The 17,447-nt window shown below is 40.1% G+C and overlaps 2 protein-coding genes across 4 annotated transcripts in view; one reads left to right on the top strand and one right to left on the bottom strand.

The window, feature by feature from the left end:
* Window positions 1-17,447, top strand: part of CCDC117 (coiled-coil domain containing 117) — a 292,218-nt gene that overhangs the window by 233,014 nt on the left and 41,757 nt on the right. The window lies entirely within an intron of this gene.
* TTC28 (tetratricopeptide repeat domain 28) overlaps window positions 1-17,447 on the bottom strand; it is a 120,447-nt gene that overhangs the window by 99,826 nt on the left and 3,174 nt on the right. For 2 of the 3 annotated variants that reach the window (XM_061370903.1, XM_061370904.1), the window contains exon 2: window positions 13,044-13,322. In XM_061370903.1, the coding sequence (XP_061226887.1) occupies window positions 13,044-13,322 (279 nt within the window). Of the gene's footprint in view, window positions 1-13,043; window positions 13,323-15,258; window positions 15,383-17,447 lie in introns of all 3 variants that reach the window. The other variant, XM_061370905.1, reaches the window with a different exon arrangement.

The following is a 17,447-nucleotide window of genomic DNA, read 5'->3' as shown; positions in this document are numbered from 1 at the left end:
TCCTGCTGCATTCCCTATTCTGTTACAGCTTTCCAAAGCCTTAACGATTGTGCGTTGCAATACCAAACATATCCCTCTGCAGTTAAGTGCACATATTTTCTGCTATAGCTGTCCTTTCCAAAGCAGTCACAGAATCCATTATTTCTAGGCACACTTTCATAGTGCAACAGAATTCAAGAGCTGACATTTTTTATTTAGTACCCATGGGCTATAATCATGAAAAATTTACTCCCTGAAATACAGTTGCATGCATTTCTTACCCACCACAATCGGGATAAAAAGTAATTTCCTTGAACACACCAGTAACAATGGTAACTTAACAAAATGTAGCACCATAAAATAAACATGAGCATGTAGCACATCTGAATTCTCCAGAGTGATAGCAGTCCATGTTCCTAGCAAAGATTTAAATGAGTAAGAGGCCTTGAAGCTTGACACAGATCTCTGAAGGCACAGGAGAGAATTCAGGGAAGCTGTCATTAAAATAAATTGCTATTAGTGACTACAAACCTCTGATAACGCTGTGGCTCGCTGCCGGAGAACTGACAGAGGCAAAAACAAGATGCTCAAGCAATGAAAAACAAAAGATATTCAAGCATCTTACATGTATTCCTGCGTGATAATGGAGGGAGGCTAAAGGTTACATTTACAGCGGAATCTAATATTAGATTGTTTTCAGTTCCTACCCATCTCATAAAAGAAAAGCAAAAGGGAACCATTACTTTTTATTTTAGGCCAATTAAGACTGAATTATGATCTGAGAAACAACAAGACAATAAAAAAAAAAAAAGAGAATCCATCCAGAATTCCTGTCCTGTATTATTAGGTGATTCCAGCTGGGCAACGAGGGCAGGACAATGGATCCTCTGCCCAGTTCAAGGGGAGCTGTCAGCAACGCACAGCCAAAAAGGTACCGTGACTGTGGCAATGAAACCACGTGTTGCTGGGCTTTTCACACACCACTTAGAAAAATTATGAAACCAAATTCTTCTGAGTGTTATGGTTCTCCAGGAAAAGTGGGCTCAGAAATCATTAAGCTCTTGTGGAAAAGCTGATCAGTGATAATGAAAATGCAAGAGCTCGGATGCAACCTCTGGGTCACAAGCCCATGAATCTCTTTGATGGCTATCAAACAGAAATGTTTGCTTGGGAAATGTTCATCTCCACATCCTGCTTCCCTGAACATCTCAGACCCACCAGTGTTTAAACTCCATTATGCGGACCTTCAGTCTGATCCCAAGTGATGGTTCTCATGAAAGAAGTGTTGATATTCACCATCTATTAGGTAAAGGGCACAAAGCATTCAAAGAGAAAGAAGGCAGCGTTTCCATTCTTCACTGACTACCCTATACTATACTGTGAAAGTTGTTCATGGTAACAACATTATTTGTTCCTTTTTAAACATAATAAAAATTGAAGATGACAAAATAAATCCTATACAGAGAAGTTTATATTGAATTGCTGACAGTATTCACAGTCATGCCTCCGTTCTCAGCAGGATTTTACACGTATCTCTGCTAGATGTACCTGGCCTTGCTATGATCATACAAAGTGCCACTGCCTTGCAGTCAAAATACTCATGGAGGACTGCTTTTGAAACCACATGCTCTGGGTGCACTATAAAATTGTCCTGTTTGTCAGCTACTTCGTCATTTTGGATCTATCTCTAGCACCTGAAAGACACAGCATAACTTCAGCTAAACATCAAACAGCACAGATGACTTACCAGCCCAAAGCTCTGCACTTGAAGAACATGAGGATAATAACAAATTTGGAGCACATCACATATGTCATTCCTTCTCCTGTTAGACCCCAGGAAATATCACCCTGAAAAAGGACTGAAAATTATGCCCAAACTGTGTATTTAATGTAGGTTCCTTTTCACTTTACATATGAGATGAGCTTCTCTTAACAAAGGTTTCACCAAAGTCTGTGTTCTCAAAATCTCTCTGTTAGCATCCAGAAAAACTAGGGCTTGGTATATGCTGAAGTAGCACATTAAAAATGCATCATGAAACCATAAATTTAACATCTGTCCAAATGAAAAATAGGTTTTCCACTTAGGGAAATGAGCAGAGGTCTGCCTAATACATAACTGCACTGTATGAGTTCTCACACAAGAGAACCTAAAGGAATAGTTTTCAGCCACAGGCCTATCAAGCACATTGGACAGGCCTCTTACTAATACCCAATGCAAGACTAAAAAAATCCATCAGATACACAGTTTGGTGAGAATATTCTCAAATACTGGAGCACCAGTAAAAATAATGCCTTTATTATCCTTTTTTATATACCTTGATATTCAGATGAGTTCTTATTTATACGAGCTGGCTCCTGATGAGCTTTAGAATGAAGAAAGCAATACAGGAATTTGCCAATACCACTGACAAACCTCTGGAAAAGTCATCAGAATTATAAAAATAACTGCACTGAAAAGCTTGCAAACCTTGTTTTTCATGTTTGGGTTCTTATGACAGACTTGTAATAACTTCTAGAGAAATGCAGTTATTTGCCTTCCATGATGCAAACTTGACATTCCAAAGTGAAAGGAAGAAGGAAAGAGCTCCAAACAAGCTTAAATTCAGAAAATAAAATCCAAACTAGAGTGGCTATTCACTGTATGACAAGCAACAGCTTTGTTCAACATCTTTAAAAAATCCTGCAGAGATAAATTCTCTCTTAGTGGATAGTAGCCAAACTATTAGTGAGTTATTTCTGTTGTTCCACAGAACAGAAGGGGCTTTATAATGTGCCCTTTGGAACAAAGGGGAAATCATGTACAAAGATGCTTGTAGCAAAGGGGATATGTCACTTGCTTTGTCTGCGAGTTCAGACAAGGGGTGAGACCTTAGCACTCTCAGAAACAAACAGGGAGCAGTGACTGAGAGAACAATTGTCAAGAAATTATAATAATTGCTATAAATTTATTCCCTGATTTCATTAGTTTTAACTTTTAGCATGCCTTTGACTCCTAAGATGTCTGTGCTTAATGTGGCTATCATCCCTGTGCTACCTTTACATTGTCACGTACACTCCACATCCTATGTGGCTACAGGGAAGCAAGATGGTAGAAATAACGTTACCTGAATAAGCTCCTGGTGCATGTCAAAAGGCCAGCAAGGCAAAATTGTTAAGCCATGCACATATCTTTACTTCTTATGTCACTCTCAGGAAGCCCCAGCACTAATCAATTGGGTTTTCCTGCTCTTGGTACAGTGCTTTTACTGTGTAAATGGTAAACTTGAGTGTTTCCTACTGACTCATCACTCAAGGCAATTTTATGCTTCCTCCATTTTTAGTATTTGCTTGTCTACTTGTTCTCCCAAACTCTCCGTTTCATTTCCTCAGAGACTGGTTGAGGTCGCAGGTCTCTGATGAAGATTCAGTGATGTCCAGATCCGCCACAATGGATCAGACTGTATACCCAAACAAGAAACACAGGTTTCCAGAGGCATTCTTGTCTATTACAGGAGAATCCAGGTACAGCATCATGGAATCCCCTCATGTGCTTTACTGCCATACAGCCACCTATTGGTAGCTCTCAAAAAACGGGAAATCTCACCGCAGTCTTTTTAATCCACAAGGTCCAAGACACTGCCCCTTTGCTGCTCAAATTCTAATCGTTGGGCAGCCCAAACTAGATCAGAGGTTTGGAGGGTTGGTACACTGAAACACCTAACAAAAATTGGACCGTTTGCTGCAGAACACGACCAAAAATCTCTGCAGCACAGTTGTTTGATCTGATTAATCAGAGCAGCAAGGAACATAAATGTAGTAAAAGGAACAATAAATGAAAACAAAGGGCTTACAGACACTATGTTAAAAAATAGAGCCAACAATAAAAGTGCAAAGAAAGACCAATGAGTATACATAACGTGAGTTTTAAAGCAAGCCGCTCCAGATAGCACATGTAAGATGTAGCTGCTCTTCTATCGCTCTGCACCGGTGATACACATTACAGTCTCACGAAGCCTGATTTATTAACACTCTCATGCCAGCCATATCCATTTTGATATCGAAGAAAAAGAAAAGGTAGTATAAACAGTATGGAATTTGGGAAGAAAAAACCCAAAACAGTAAATCAATGAAATACCTCTTAGAAATATCTAAAACATGCAAATCTGTCTACAGCGCCAATAGACCCCAGCCGCGACTGCTGAAATAGGTGAGCACAGAGCGCCCTCTCATGTGTGCTAATGTGTTAAAATGCTCTACAAATCCTCAGCTTCAGACTGAGTCATCATCACCATAATACTAAGAAAAAGATTAATCCCCTAGATGAGGAAACTCAGTCCTCGAATGGTGAGAAAACAAGGAATAAAAATCTCATTTTAACAAGAATTGGAAAAAAAACCACAAACAAACACTGAGGAGCTGAAACATCATCTGCATCTTAACTCCATTGGGCTTGGGGAGCTTTTAGCCTAGAACTACTGGGTACAAAATCCAGTATTGTGAAAGATCAAACTCCATAAAATGATATCCAGCAGGCTGACTCTCAATGAGCAGGTAACAAGACACTTTATCTAAACTACAACCCTTGCAGATCAAGCTTCCTTTCTGAAAGTCAGAATTCTTTTTGCCCTTGTGCACTGGATATTTAGATATATGAGGAATAAAAAGCACTATGCCATTACTACACAGTACTATAACTAATTCCAATGGGAAGAAAACTGTAGAGTAAAAAACAATCACTCAGCTATCTTAGGTGCAGAACCAAGAGCAGCAGTGCCACGTCAGCATGATGAAACACTCAAGGCCAGATCTATCAGCCCAGGTTACAGCACTGCAGTCACCCAGCTCTTCTGAGAGCTCAGTGCCACACTAGCAAGACCATGTTATACGGATGCAACAACATGGCTTGGCACTAGCACAAGTTATCACTAAATGACAGAACAAACATTCCCTCTTCCTGTTCCCAGTTGGTAAAACGAGAACAGCACTACCCCACCACTTGACAGAGAGTAAGAATGTGTTATACAAAATACAGGGGGAAAAAATAAGTATACATCCTACTATAAAGGGTACACAAACTTGTGACTATATTCAAGACTATTCTCAGAAAGCAGCACTGAGACAAAGGGAGGGTGCAGAAAGTTGAGACAACTGCAGTCCCTTAATCACAATAAACAACACACTATTAATTTGGAGATCCACCCTAAAACAGACCAGAAAGAAAGAGAGAAAACAAGAAGTAAAAGTGCCTTCTTACCATAAGTGAATAGACAACAATACAGAGCATCCCTCCACCACTGGGTTACTGATGCTCACTTTGGTACATGGTCCAACTTGCTCTGCTAGCAAACAAACCAACCAACAAAACCAAACACAAACATTTACTCAAAGAGGAGGAAAGGGAAGGCACTGAGAATAACAGCAACAATATCTAATGAGAATGTAAGATAAAAATATGTCTGGAGTGCTGGGCTCCCCAGTACGAGAGAGGGAGGGTCAGACTGGGCCAAATCAAGGAAAAGGTCACAAAGACAATTAAGGGATTGGAGCATCACTCATATGAGCAAAGGCCAAGACACCTGCAGTTTCAGTAGAATGATGTCTTACTAATATCTGATAGGTGACAATAGAAGACTGGAACAGGCTCTTCTCAGCGGTATCCACTGAAAGGACAAAAGGCAACTGGCGCGATCTGTGATACAAGATATTTGATTTAAACATACGAAAAAACTTACTGGTGAGGGTGGTGAAACACTGGAACAGGCTGCCCAGAAAGGTCATGGAGTCTCCATTCTTGGAGATAGTCAAAACCTGACTAGACAATACCCTGGACAACCTGCTCTGCTGACCCTGCTTTCGCTAGTGGAGGCTGTGCTGCACCATCCCCAGAAGTCCCACCCAACTTCAGCTTTGCTAGGAGCCTGTGAGGTAGGAAGACAGAAGCAAACTCATGAACCTCAGGATAACGTAACACAGCAAGTTCTAGCAAAGCCAAAAAAATCCGTTAAACAGTTTTATGCCTGGAAAACTGGAATGCATCTTTCTGCAAATTAAAGACAGATTCAAAGCCGGAGGATAGGACTGGAAAGTTCCTTGCTCATCAAATTAAAAACAAGAGGCCTATTCATGAAAAGCTACGTGGTCAAGCCACATTCTTTTCTCAAAAGTTTTACATGCAGCTGAGGGTGGGCACTCCACTTGCATCTCACTGAGCTGCTTTTAGGTGGATATGGATTGCCACGGCACATGAGGGTGCATTTCTAACAAGCGCTGGCATGCAGTCAGTAAGTCAGTAGGAGCACGAGGAGGAGCAAATGTCCCTTTTCCTTGTGAGAGGGCTGGTCACACGACTTACGAGAGTCACTTAATGGAACAGCAGTACAAGTTCTTCTGATGAATTCCTGCAGTTACATGACAGCATTGACAACCCTCCCACATCTTAAACACCCAAAGGCATCATGCCTCAAACCCTACTTCTTTCTCTTTGACTTTTCTTCTCCATCTACCTATACAAAGCCAAATTCTTAAATTAAGTGGAGACAAAACCTCACTGTGCTTCTGAAGAGCTTGCAGTTGCAGAGGCAAATCAACTGGTAGCAGAAGTCAGGAGCACAATCTTTCCCCAGTACTACAGGCAATGTTATCATTAAACCCTCCTTCTGTTCTCCCCAGTTAAGTATAAAGACACATACAAATTTATTCTTATTCTGCCACATGTTTGTAATTTTTTCCAGTAGCCTGAGAACTGGAATGATGCAAATGCTCAGACATTCAGTTTAAATAAAGCCAGCTTTTTTCCAGATAGGCACTTTGAAAACCAAAGGAGAAAACTCTCACCATGCCATTGTACAACCTCCTGTGCATCACCTGGACACAGGTCACCCTAATCAAACCCCCGCCTATGCCTCCCAAGGCTGCTACTTCCCTGTTACAGAAAGGCCTTTGAACATCTCCCTTCCCAGCTGCTGAAAGGCTGAAAACACTTCTGCAGCTGGAAAATTCCACAATCCTTAGAGACAACACTACTATAGCATTTACTATTAAACTGTTTACTATTTAGAAAACAAATAGTACTTGCCCCCTAAAATAAACAAGAAGGAGGGGAAGGAGGGGAAGGAGGGGGAGGAGGGGAAGGAGGGGGAGGAGGGGAAGGAGGGGAAGGAGGGGAAGGAGGGGAAGGAGGGGAAGGAGGGGAAGGAGGGGAAGGAGGGGAAGGAGGGGAAGGAGGGGAAGGAGGGGAAGGGAAGTACAGCACCCAAGACGCTTGTTCTTATAAGCCTGAGGAAATGTCTATGTGATACAAAGTGCATCTCAGCTACCACATCTAAATCTAACAAATGAAGTGTTTGCTTCTCACCTTACAAATATTTAACATTTCCATCCTAGCACAGACTGAAACACACCATTGAGAACGCCAGGCACAGCAAGGTCTGTACTCCACCAGGCTGATCCCTGCCAGGAGCTGTCTGCATGGATGCTTCCAAAAGTGACACAAGGAAGAGAAACCTGGAGATACAGGTCAGCCTTCTCCCTCCTGCTCTGGAAAATCTGGGCTAATGACTGACTCTTATCCTCATAAATTAAAGCTCATTTCTCATCCATCTACTCCATCCAGAACTTTCCTGTAATCCTGGTACTCTCATCACGTGGAAGTTTCAAGTCCTTTCAAAGTATAGCTACAATAATGGTTTCAATAATGCACTGCGACAATCAGCTACAATGGACCAAGAACAGACTATGTGAAAATAATATTTTTTTGCATCCATTTTGAATACATCACCTTCCAGTTTGCTCAGATACCTCTTTATTACTGTAGTGTAAGAATGAGCTATTCTGTATGCTTCAGGTATCTTGCTACAACATCCTGGACAACCTCCTCCAGGTGACCCTGCTTTGAGGTCGGGGAGGGCTGGACTAGTGCATCTCCAGAGGCCCCTTCCAGCCTCAGTAATGCTGCTATACTGTAATATTGGAAAGTTTTTTTCTCTAAGACATTGTCACTCCCCATCCCCTGAAGAAAGTCTAAACTCAGAAAATGCTTCATAAAATCTCTGAGAATGTGAAGATTGGAACCAGCCTCCCACAGGGATTATTAGAAACAGCAGCTGGGGAAAGGCAGATTGAGGGGTTAATGAAAAATTCCTTTTTCTGTTGGTTTTTTTTTTTATTAGTATGAAGACATAAACATCAAAATGTTGCTCTATCAAACAAAACCTGTAGTATTTAATAGATCTATTTGATATTATAAAGATTCAAGTAAAAATGTCTGAGAAGTACAGCAGAACATATTGCACAGGATTTCTTTCATTTAAACAGAGACCACTGATTTGATAAACACCAATTTATGTAGCTGGGTCTAGGAGAGCAAGACCAGTGGACACCAAACACAGGTCACTTATGTACACTCTGAAGCACTTTGTATACTTGGACTGACACCTAAACAACTGTGGGATCTGAAGAGTTTTTGACATGTGCAGATGAAGACATTTGGAGTCTAAACCTACTCGGGCTACCTGGATCAAGAAAGACTACCCAGGTTCAGAAACCAAAATACATCCATTTATAGTTGCATTACACTTGGAACGGTTTGGCATGTAAGTATAAACTGTTTTAAGTAAGTGTCTTGCTGAATCTAAATAAAATCATCCCTAAAATACAAAAAACTATCATGTTGTACTTTTAAAAATGCTTGTTTGTCTATAGCATCCATTAGTAACAAGCAGTCAAAATCCATCGCAAGTCTAGCCAGGCACAGGGCAAACTCTAAGTATGCCCCAAGTCTTAGGAGACTCTCCAAGTTAACCCCACAATGTGCAGTGAATGGTTTTATTTGGGATGAGTGAAAAAATGTACCTTTTACGTAAGTATTTTTGTGTTCTTACTAGGAATAGGCCTTTTTAACTCCACTTTAACTATCACTGCTCTTTGGTGAGGCCCAAATTAGTATACACCTGCAAATGTTAGTGAAATCTACCTTTTAGCACAGCATTAGGCCCAAGTGTAAAGCATTTAAAGCCACAGCATATTTTTTGTGAATGGAAGGATTAAAAACCAGATCAAAATCAGCAAGAACTAGGAAGAGACCATTCAGGTGTCACAGTCACAGAATATATATATCCCTTTGTTTTCATTGCCATGCTTCAGGCACTCAGGCTGCACAGCTGAGAACAGAAACTGAATAAAACTTTTCTAGAGCCTGATTAACAGCAAAGCAAAACAAAGAGTTTGGTGGGAAATCAAAGAATAAAATGAGCCTGATCTGATCTGCTTGTAGAGTATTCCCAAAATGCAATTCCTGAAATAATCTGGTACCTTTGCATTTCCCAGTGATATATAGACAAAACATTTTCAGGATAGCAGGAGTTAGAAGCCAATACTCTCAGGCAAACACAGCTGTGTTTGAAAGCATGAAAGCAAGAACCACCACCTTCTTCCTTTCTGTACTGTCTCATTTCAGAGCTTTATTTCACAATGGTTTTTGTTTGGGTTTTGTTTGCCATCCTCTGAAGAAAGGATCATCTTAAAACATCAGCCAGTTAGAGTGAAAATACATTTGGTTCAAACACATGTAAGACTGGGATATTCCCCATTCCACCATCATGCTGATGATTAAAAAAAAAAAAAGGAATGTAAGAATTTACAAATTGCACACCAGGATAGGGAAGAAAGATAAATAAAGAGAACTCCAGCTACTAGCTTAAATCTCAGAAAACTTAGATTCAAATCAGTTTTTCAACTTGCTAAGTAAAAGCAATTGCACTCTGCATTTAAAACTCAGGCTATACAAGCTACACCTGTTAAGCTCCCTCTTCTGGCTAATTAATAAAATTGCTTAGATTTTGTATACATAAATTTCAATTTTCCCTGTTCTATCAATTAAAACAATTATTAAAAAAATAAAACAAACCATAAAGCAGCTTTGAGATTGAAACATGCACTGTAAGTGTTCCACTTCTGACAGTGCCCTGCTGCTGCCCCACGCTGACAAGCTGCAAACACACACAAAAACAAATTTAAAAGTCCATGTACTGTGTAGGGAAAGCTCTTCACACCAAGCCTCACTAACCAACAACCATTCAGACCTGGAGTAAGTTTACAAACACCACTGCTTATTTTCTGATATTAGATATACAGTCCAACCTGAAATTTCTGTGTTCAAAACACATCAGACTAATCACTTTGTCCCCAAAGTACAACTTCCCTTGCTCTACCTAAAATTAGAATTGTGTGTTAAAAACACAAACACGCATTTTAGAAGACGTAAATGTTGAAAATGAGGAAAATATACCACACAAACTTAAACTGCCTCTGTTTCAGGATTTCCCACCTCTGCTGTGATTTCCAAAGCATGTCCACAGCTCCCAGTATTTAGAAACAGTTGAGGAGCACACCAAAGCTACCCATCATTCCTCCTTACCACCCAAAGAGAGGACTGGTACTTCACAAAGGAGTCGGGGGTGAGTGACCACCCTATTTATCTGTCAGGAAAATACAAAGAGGGACAAAAAACCTACCCAGTAGCCAGGACAGTGTCTAACGTCACCTCTGCCTCGTCTGTCCAAAATTTGTTTTCCAGCTCAGCCAGAAAACTCATTTATATCTGTGTCCTTCAACTAAGTAAAATAGAAACAAAGACTCCTCTGTGCTTTTCCATAAAGGAAGAAGAGTAACCCAAGAGCTCCAGCTATTGCAAGCACCAAAATGCCTGTGCTGCAGTGCTGTTTTCTGTCACATGGAAATGCCAAAAAATCCCTGTAAAATACAGTTTAGTCCAGAGGGATGCAGAATTCATCATTCCCTCAAGCAGACAAACAGCCATCTCCTAGTGATAAAACAGTGAACAAGTATTAGCATTCCTTTTATGCACTGACTTGCATTAACCTATAGCAACTAGGACAGTTGCTATAGCTGGTATGCTGAAAACAGAAAGAATTTCATTCTGTTAACAGCTCCAAAAATTAGTAGAGCTTAGCTAATAGGTGTTGGTTTCAAAGTTAACAGGCTTGCACTTGTAACTGGGTGTTCAAATGAGCTTTCCAGATACCAGTTGCTTTCTTTGCCCTTGCTGACATTTTACAGAAACAGAATTAACATGAATTATTTTTAAACAGGAAAGTATCACTAACAGACTTCAGTCAGATCCAGCAATTAAAGCAACTAGTGCTCACCAAACCAGTGCAAATTCAAGAGACACAATGAAGATGTAGTGGCAGCAACAGATTTGTAGATACAGATGTCTTAAGCCAACAGGCACCCTCACTGTGGAGCAGCCAGATTAACGACAACCAGAGCTTGGCAAAATCTTTCATTTTCTTCTAAAACCTAAGTCATTGCAGATGATTTTTGTGGAAACAACGATTCAAAGCAAAAGGGAAGTACCATGTAAAAGAGTGTCAAAATCTGAATTCCAGATGGAATGAACACACAGAGGATAAAAAAAAAAAAAAAAAAAAGAAAAAAAAAGTAATCCATTCAACTGTGGGTTTTCATTCTCTCGATTACTGTAGTAGCATGATGGCTCCTTTTTAAGAGCCAGGACACACTCCCTACCAAGCCATTTTTATGAGACCTCTATCATAACTGTGCACATGAAGGAAGACAGTGCCATCAAACTCTGACCTCTGCAAATCACTTCCTGTTCAACACCTTAGTGATCCAGCTAATGAAAGGCCTTAATAAAAGATCAGATCTCAGTGCAGATCAGACTTGCAATACACCTACTTATCCTACAGGACACGACTGACCCTCTACAGTAAAATGATGTAGGATGATCTGATGATTCACATTACATCTCATTACCATCTCTGAAAGTTAGACTAGCTGCTCCTAGTATGTAATAATCTATCACTTGCAAAACTCATTAGCATTAAACACAGCAATTCTAAATGCTTGTATTCATGTGATTTATTCTTCAACTCCGCTAAGAGCTTGGTTTCAAAGCCGTGAACTGGGGGCTCCAAGACAGAAAGCAACTCACTGGTGCTCAGCGTGGGAACACTCACATTCCAACGGCTGGGCCGTGAGAGGCAAATCCATTTCACAGCTCCATCATGAGGGACACAGCAAGTTTCAAGTTCAGCTGGCAGTGGACCTGTGGGACATTCACTGGCCAATGGCCATGGAAAAGGCTAAACAGATACAATCAGCCAGCTCTGGGTGGGAACAGAAGGAAAAAGTGGTGGATGCAATACACAAGCCATCTAACAAACTGCCTCCAGACCAGCACGGATCATAAACAAAGTCTATACAATTTTACAGCACAACCTGATAACAGCAGCTACTATAAACAATGTTTTTCACTTCGGATCAAATAGATGCCAGAAAGACACGTTTTAACATTTCAACTTCTGTAGAAAATGTCTAAAATTCAGCCTTATTGTGTTTTGGTGTTGCCAGAGGTGGGGTAGAAGCATGATTTCCCTGAATATCAATTGTAGACATACAGTACTTTTGCTGCAAAGAGCTGGCCCTGGGTGAGCCAAGGGTCAATCAGCTACTGAAGTAATCCATTACAGCCAGTGGGAAACAGCCTCAGAAGGAACAAGCAACCAATACCATTTGCTCTTTACAAAATGTTTCCTTGCAGAGTCAGATCTTACTAAGAATGCCGATACACATTTTTTCAAGTGTATATCCAAAATAACACTGCACATAAACACTCTTTGAACATGCCTGTGAAAGGCCTTATTGCTCCATCACTAGTAAGAATCCCCATGCTACCTGAGGTCTTGCAACAAAATGTTCCTGGATGCTACTGAATGCTGAGTAGGTTTGACACTAAGAGATGTCTGGTCTTCACAATCCAGAAACCATGATGGTTTAAAATAGTACCATACCCCCTTTGGGGAAAAGTATGTTTACACAGAAAAAAAGTTTAATACCCAACAGGAAATTCAAGTCAAAGAACTTTTAAACACAATCTGGAACTTTTAGCAAAAAAAAAACAAAACCAAACCAAACAAAGAAATGCTTTAGTACAGAAATATATGCACTTGTTTATATGCACTTGTTTACACAAGGTGTTACGTATGTGAATAGTAATCCCAGACAAGTTACTCTTTCCCCAGAAGACAAATGCACTTTCTTACCTTTGGCCACTTGGGGTTTAGAAGCCGTGCTTTGATCGCATCATCCAGAGCCTTGTCATACTGTTGGATTTTCATGTAGGCTGCCGAGCGATTGCTGTAGAGAATGCAGTTCTGTGGGTCAGCTCCCAGAGCCTCATTGTACAGCACAATTGCTGTGTGGAAGTCACCATCATGGCACGCCTGGTTGCTCTGGCGAACTTTCTCAACAAACTCAGCTTTGCTCAACATGGAACTGTCAGGACTTTTTCTTCCAAAAGATTTTGATCCAAAGAAAGAAATCTGGGTGGGGAAGGGAACAGGAATTATATGTTAGTGCTAAGAAATGCTACTCAAAGAAGGAAAATAAACTCTCAGAATATTAGAAAATGTACAGCAGCAATTAAAGCCCCGAGCATCAGTGCAGAACAAATCAGCAATTCAGAATCAGAGTCTTAAAAAAGTAAATGTTTACCTATTGACTTTTGGGGGGTACAGAAGTAACAGAAAAGGCCCTTGCAAAACATATCATTCCCTATGAAGGATGTCTGCTAGAAGACTTATTGCCTCATCAGGAATAATGTTAGTTGTAGTATATTTTAATATCTGCACCACATATCCACAAGTTTTTCCTCCTCAGCCATACTATTTGATTCTATGCCATGAAGCAGAGTCGCCAGGTAAAGAAGTTCATTTCATCTGAAGTTTGATACGTCAATCACATAGAAGCACATGCGTGCACAGACAGTGGAAGAATGCACAAATTCTCTTCAAACCAAAGAACTTGCACTGGTACATCTACTCACAAACCCCTATATCCAGATACCTGCAGGCCGCAGACTGCTAATAAACAGGAAGGAAAGGCTGAGTCTTCAGAACTGAGTGCACTTACAGAAATGTGTGGGGCACACAACTTATTTTAGCAGCAGAAGGGTCACCATTGGCAGAGCCACCTTCCCAGTGCATCAATTTCAGACAATACAAAATACCAAAGAAAAACAGGTTTAAGCCTTCTAATTCTAAAGATTATTATTCCAAGTGAGGTGTAGAAAGTCCTAGCTCCATGGATTCTGGTACACCCTTTCTCCTCATTTAACCCTACTCTCTTCCAAGGACCCTCAAAACCGCAGCAATATCTTTGTACAACTCTGAGTACCAGCCAGTTGTGAATTCTGCCGTAAAATCATATTTGATGACAGACAACATACAAAACACTCAGAAATATTCACTAAAGGTTTTGACTACTATAGCTCAGACCGAAGTCCTCTGTTTTCAGTCCTGCAGACCAAAAAAGGTTAAGAATATCACATACTGTTACCTCAAGACAACAACTGCAAGGCTTAAATACATTACCAGAGCAAGCTGAGGCGTATTTTTAGGTAGAAAGGGAAGCATGCTGCGCACTGACATCCTGTCTCAAGCATCAAATGGACTATAGAGTTTTTTTTTCTCCTTAAGTCAAACAACAATAGAAAAGCATCAAATTAGAGACTACTGATCTCTTCCTTATGACTATACCCAATTTTCTAAACTACTTTACTGAAGGAGACTCCATGTTTTACTCAGGCAATGTCATTACGCCGCCTCATGATTTTCATCATTAAAGTATTTCCTAATATGCACCCCAGATCTCCTTTGTATCAGTAAGTGTTCTGTTTCTTTTCCTGTCTACAGCAGACCAACCCAAACACTTTGCTCTTTCAAAACACTGGTGGGTCCCAAGTGCCAGGGAGAGCACAGGTAAACACCCAGAGATAACGCGATTCACGTTGAGTTGACTGCTGTAGGAAAATAAAAGAAGCCAAAGGAAATGCCATTCTTCTCGCATTTTCATTCACCATCACCTTTCTTTTTCCCCTGTAGTTTCAGCAGTGTCTTTAATTCCAAGAACTTACATTTCTGCCTCCTCCTGCAAACACACTGTCATTGTGTAAGATTCTTCTCTGTGGGCAAACGTAAACACTACTGCGTCCATTTTCCAACCATGAAAGTCAAAGCAGCTAATGAATTTTCACACTCTTCTTATTTCCACACTAGCCTTGTTCCTGGATATTACCACAGCAGTGGAAACTTGGTTTTACACACCTAAAACCAACACGTCAGAGTACCTACAGGTAAGAAAATCCAACGAGGTCTTACAGAAATACTTATTGTACATAAGGAGTGTGGAATATTTTAACCTGAGCAATATTCTGCTCAAAAAATTAAAAAAAAAAAAAAAAAGATATATAACCTTTACCTGGGGCCTGAATGGAATTCAAATATGTTAAAAATTTCTGAAAGCAGCTGAACTTTCAGCAGCACTCAAAGCAAGGCCGGGCTAAGAGCCTGAAGAACTCTCGTACATCAGTTTTCAGAAGGATCTGAGGAAATGAATGATCATAAATTAATAAAGGTATTAGAGCGCAGACACAGGGTGAGTGTCAGAGCCAGGGCAAAGACTCCAGCAATACTGCATATGTCAGAGATCATCTCAACCAGATCCTTGGAAATCAGGTTAACAAATCAGCAAACAGCCCCATGAACACAAACTCACCCACACACAGTGTCAAGTGCCACCCTTTTCAAAGTTGTCAGCTGTAACAGCAACAGAAGTTGCTTTAATCTATATACATTTAGAGAAACGTTTTGGAATCCTGCTATGTTCTTAGCTTCAATAGCTTCCTGCTACAGTTCTTACAAACCCTAAGATTTTCATAACCAAAATAAACTGCAGCGCAAATTCAGCTTATTTCGGTTCAGGTAGGTCAGGCACAACAATTCAAATTTCTGGCACAGCTAATATGGATAATAGCTGCACGATACACGTAAGCGACCACAAGGACCAAGCCAGTCTATCAGTCTATCAGAAGGAACATACTAAGATACAGGTATCTTCTCTTTTGACATCTTCCACAGTTAGGACTGAAGCAAGATTCTAAACTACGTATTTTGTTTGTGCAAGGGCACGTCTCATCAGGCACAACCTCCAGGAGCACCAGCAAATCCAAAGAATGCACCAGTCAAACAAAACTGCCTTTTCTGTTTATTATGCAGGAGCAAACACAAAGCTGTTAATGGTCCTCCCAGAATCATACTGAGTCTGTAGCAAGGAGGAGAATCCATGAGGAGACATCCTCTCAGGCCAAGTAAAGTGGTTTCTGCCTCTAATATACTGTGAAGCTCAGTAATCTCATGAAAAAGAGGAAAACAAAAACCCAACAACAAAAAAAAAACCAACCAAAAACCAAACTATTTTAAAGGAAACTATGATGGTAATTTCTGGAATATGTTATTATTTAATTCCTGCAGTCATGAGAACTACGTAAGGCGGTAAAACATCACTAGGTAAAAGAAAGAGCCACAGAACAAAACTGAATCACTCATTCACAAATAAAAAAAGAGCATTATGATGGCACCAACACTCAAGAAGTACTCATTCAAAGGCCACCCCTGCTTCCCTGTCACAACTGCTCTTCTACTAATAAGAGAGGAAGGTGACGGCAATGCACATACTTAGGGTGCTCAACACTTTGTTACAGAAGGCACTTATACGTACCAAATCAAATCTAAAGAAGCAGAAGTTCTTCAGTGCAGTGGAACAAAAAAAGTTCTAATGAAGTGCAGAAGAGGATCTAGCAGACAATTAAAGGTAGGAAATCACACATTTCTGATAAAGAAGAGGATGGCACAAGCTCATCAGCATCTCTTCTCCAAATCAACACATGGCACCAGAAAGCAGCTTCTGGAGCAGAGGTCACTCTCAACAGAAACTCCCACAGGATCTGTTTCAAATTAGACTCAGCACTTAATCCCTTCACTGATGAAAGCACCATCTCCTCTTGCAGGAGGTGCTCAAGACAACGATACAGACCATCCAAGGAGAGTGTTTAAAACACACAATTGTCTTCAGACATTTTTCTTTTGAAGAACAAACTCCCCACCTCCTAAAGCAAACACTGAGTTGGACAGAGAGAAATCTAACATGACAAGAATATTTATCTCCCAAGATCAAACTTGATAAACTTAACCCTCTAGAGAAACAGAACATTCAGCAAATAAATTACGTAAGGCCCATATGCGCTGAAAGACCAGAAAATTTGAAAGTCAAATTTCTGAATTTTTTAAAGAAAATTCTAGAAGGGATTTTTAATGTTCATGGAAATCTAACTTTTCTATCATAAAAAGTTATAACTCAACTACAAGCATAAGTAAATAAAAAAGAATAAATACCTTGAACATAAACCCATAACTTCCAGCACTACTGTATTAAAAAAAAGGGGCAAAAAAACACAAACCACCCCATTTCAGTAAAAATCCTACCAGAATATATGCTCTGCAAATATTTTACTTCTTTAGTTCTTCATTGCAATTAGAGACAAAAGTATTTTAAATATGAACTTATCACTAGGAAGGAAAAGGTGGTTTTCTTTCTAAAGAAAAAGATGT

Source organism: Neopsephotus bourkii, unplaced genomic scaffold (assembly GCF_033783945.1).
Source record: "Neopsephotus bourkii isolate Nb327-2 ecotype Australia unplaced genomic scaffold, CSIRO-AGI_Nbou_v1 NB_1542, whole genome shotgun sequence".
NCBI lineage: Eukaryota > Metazoa > Chordata > Aves > Psittaciformes > Psittacidae > Neopsephotus > Neopsephotus bourkii.
Note: the sequence above shows the minus strand (reverse complement) of the source record. Positions and strands in the feature narration are given on the sequence as shown.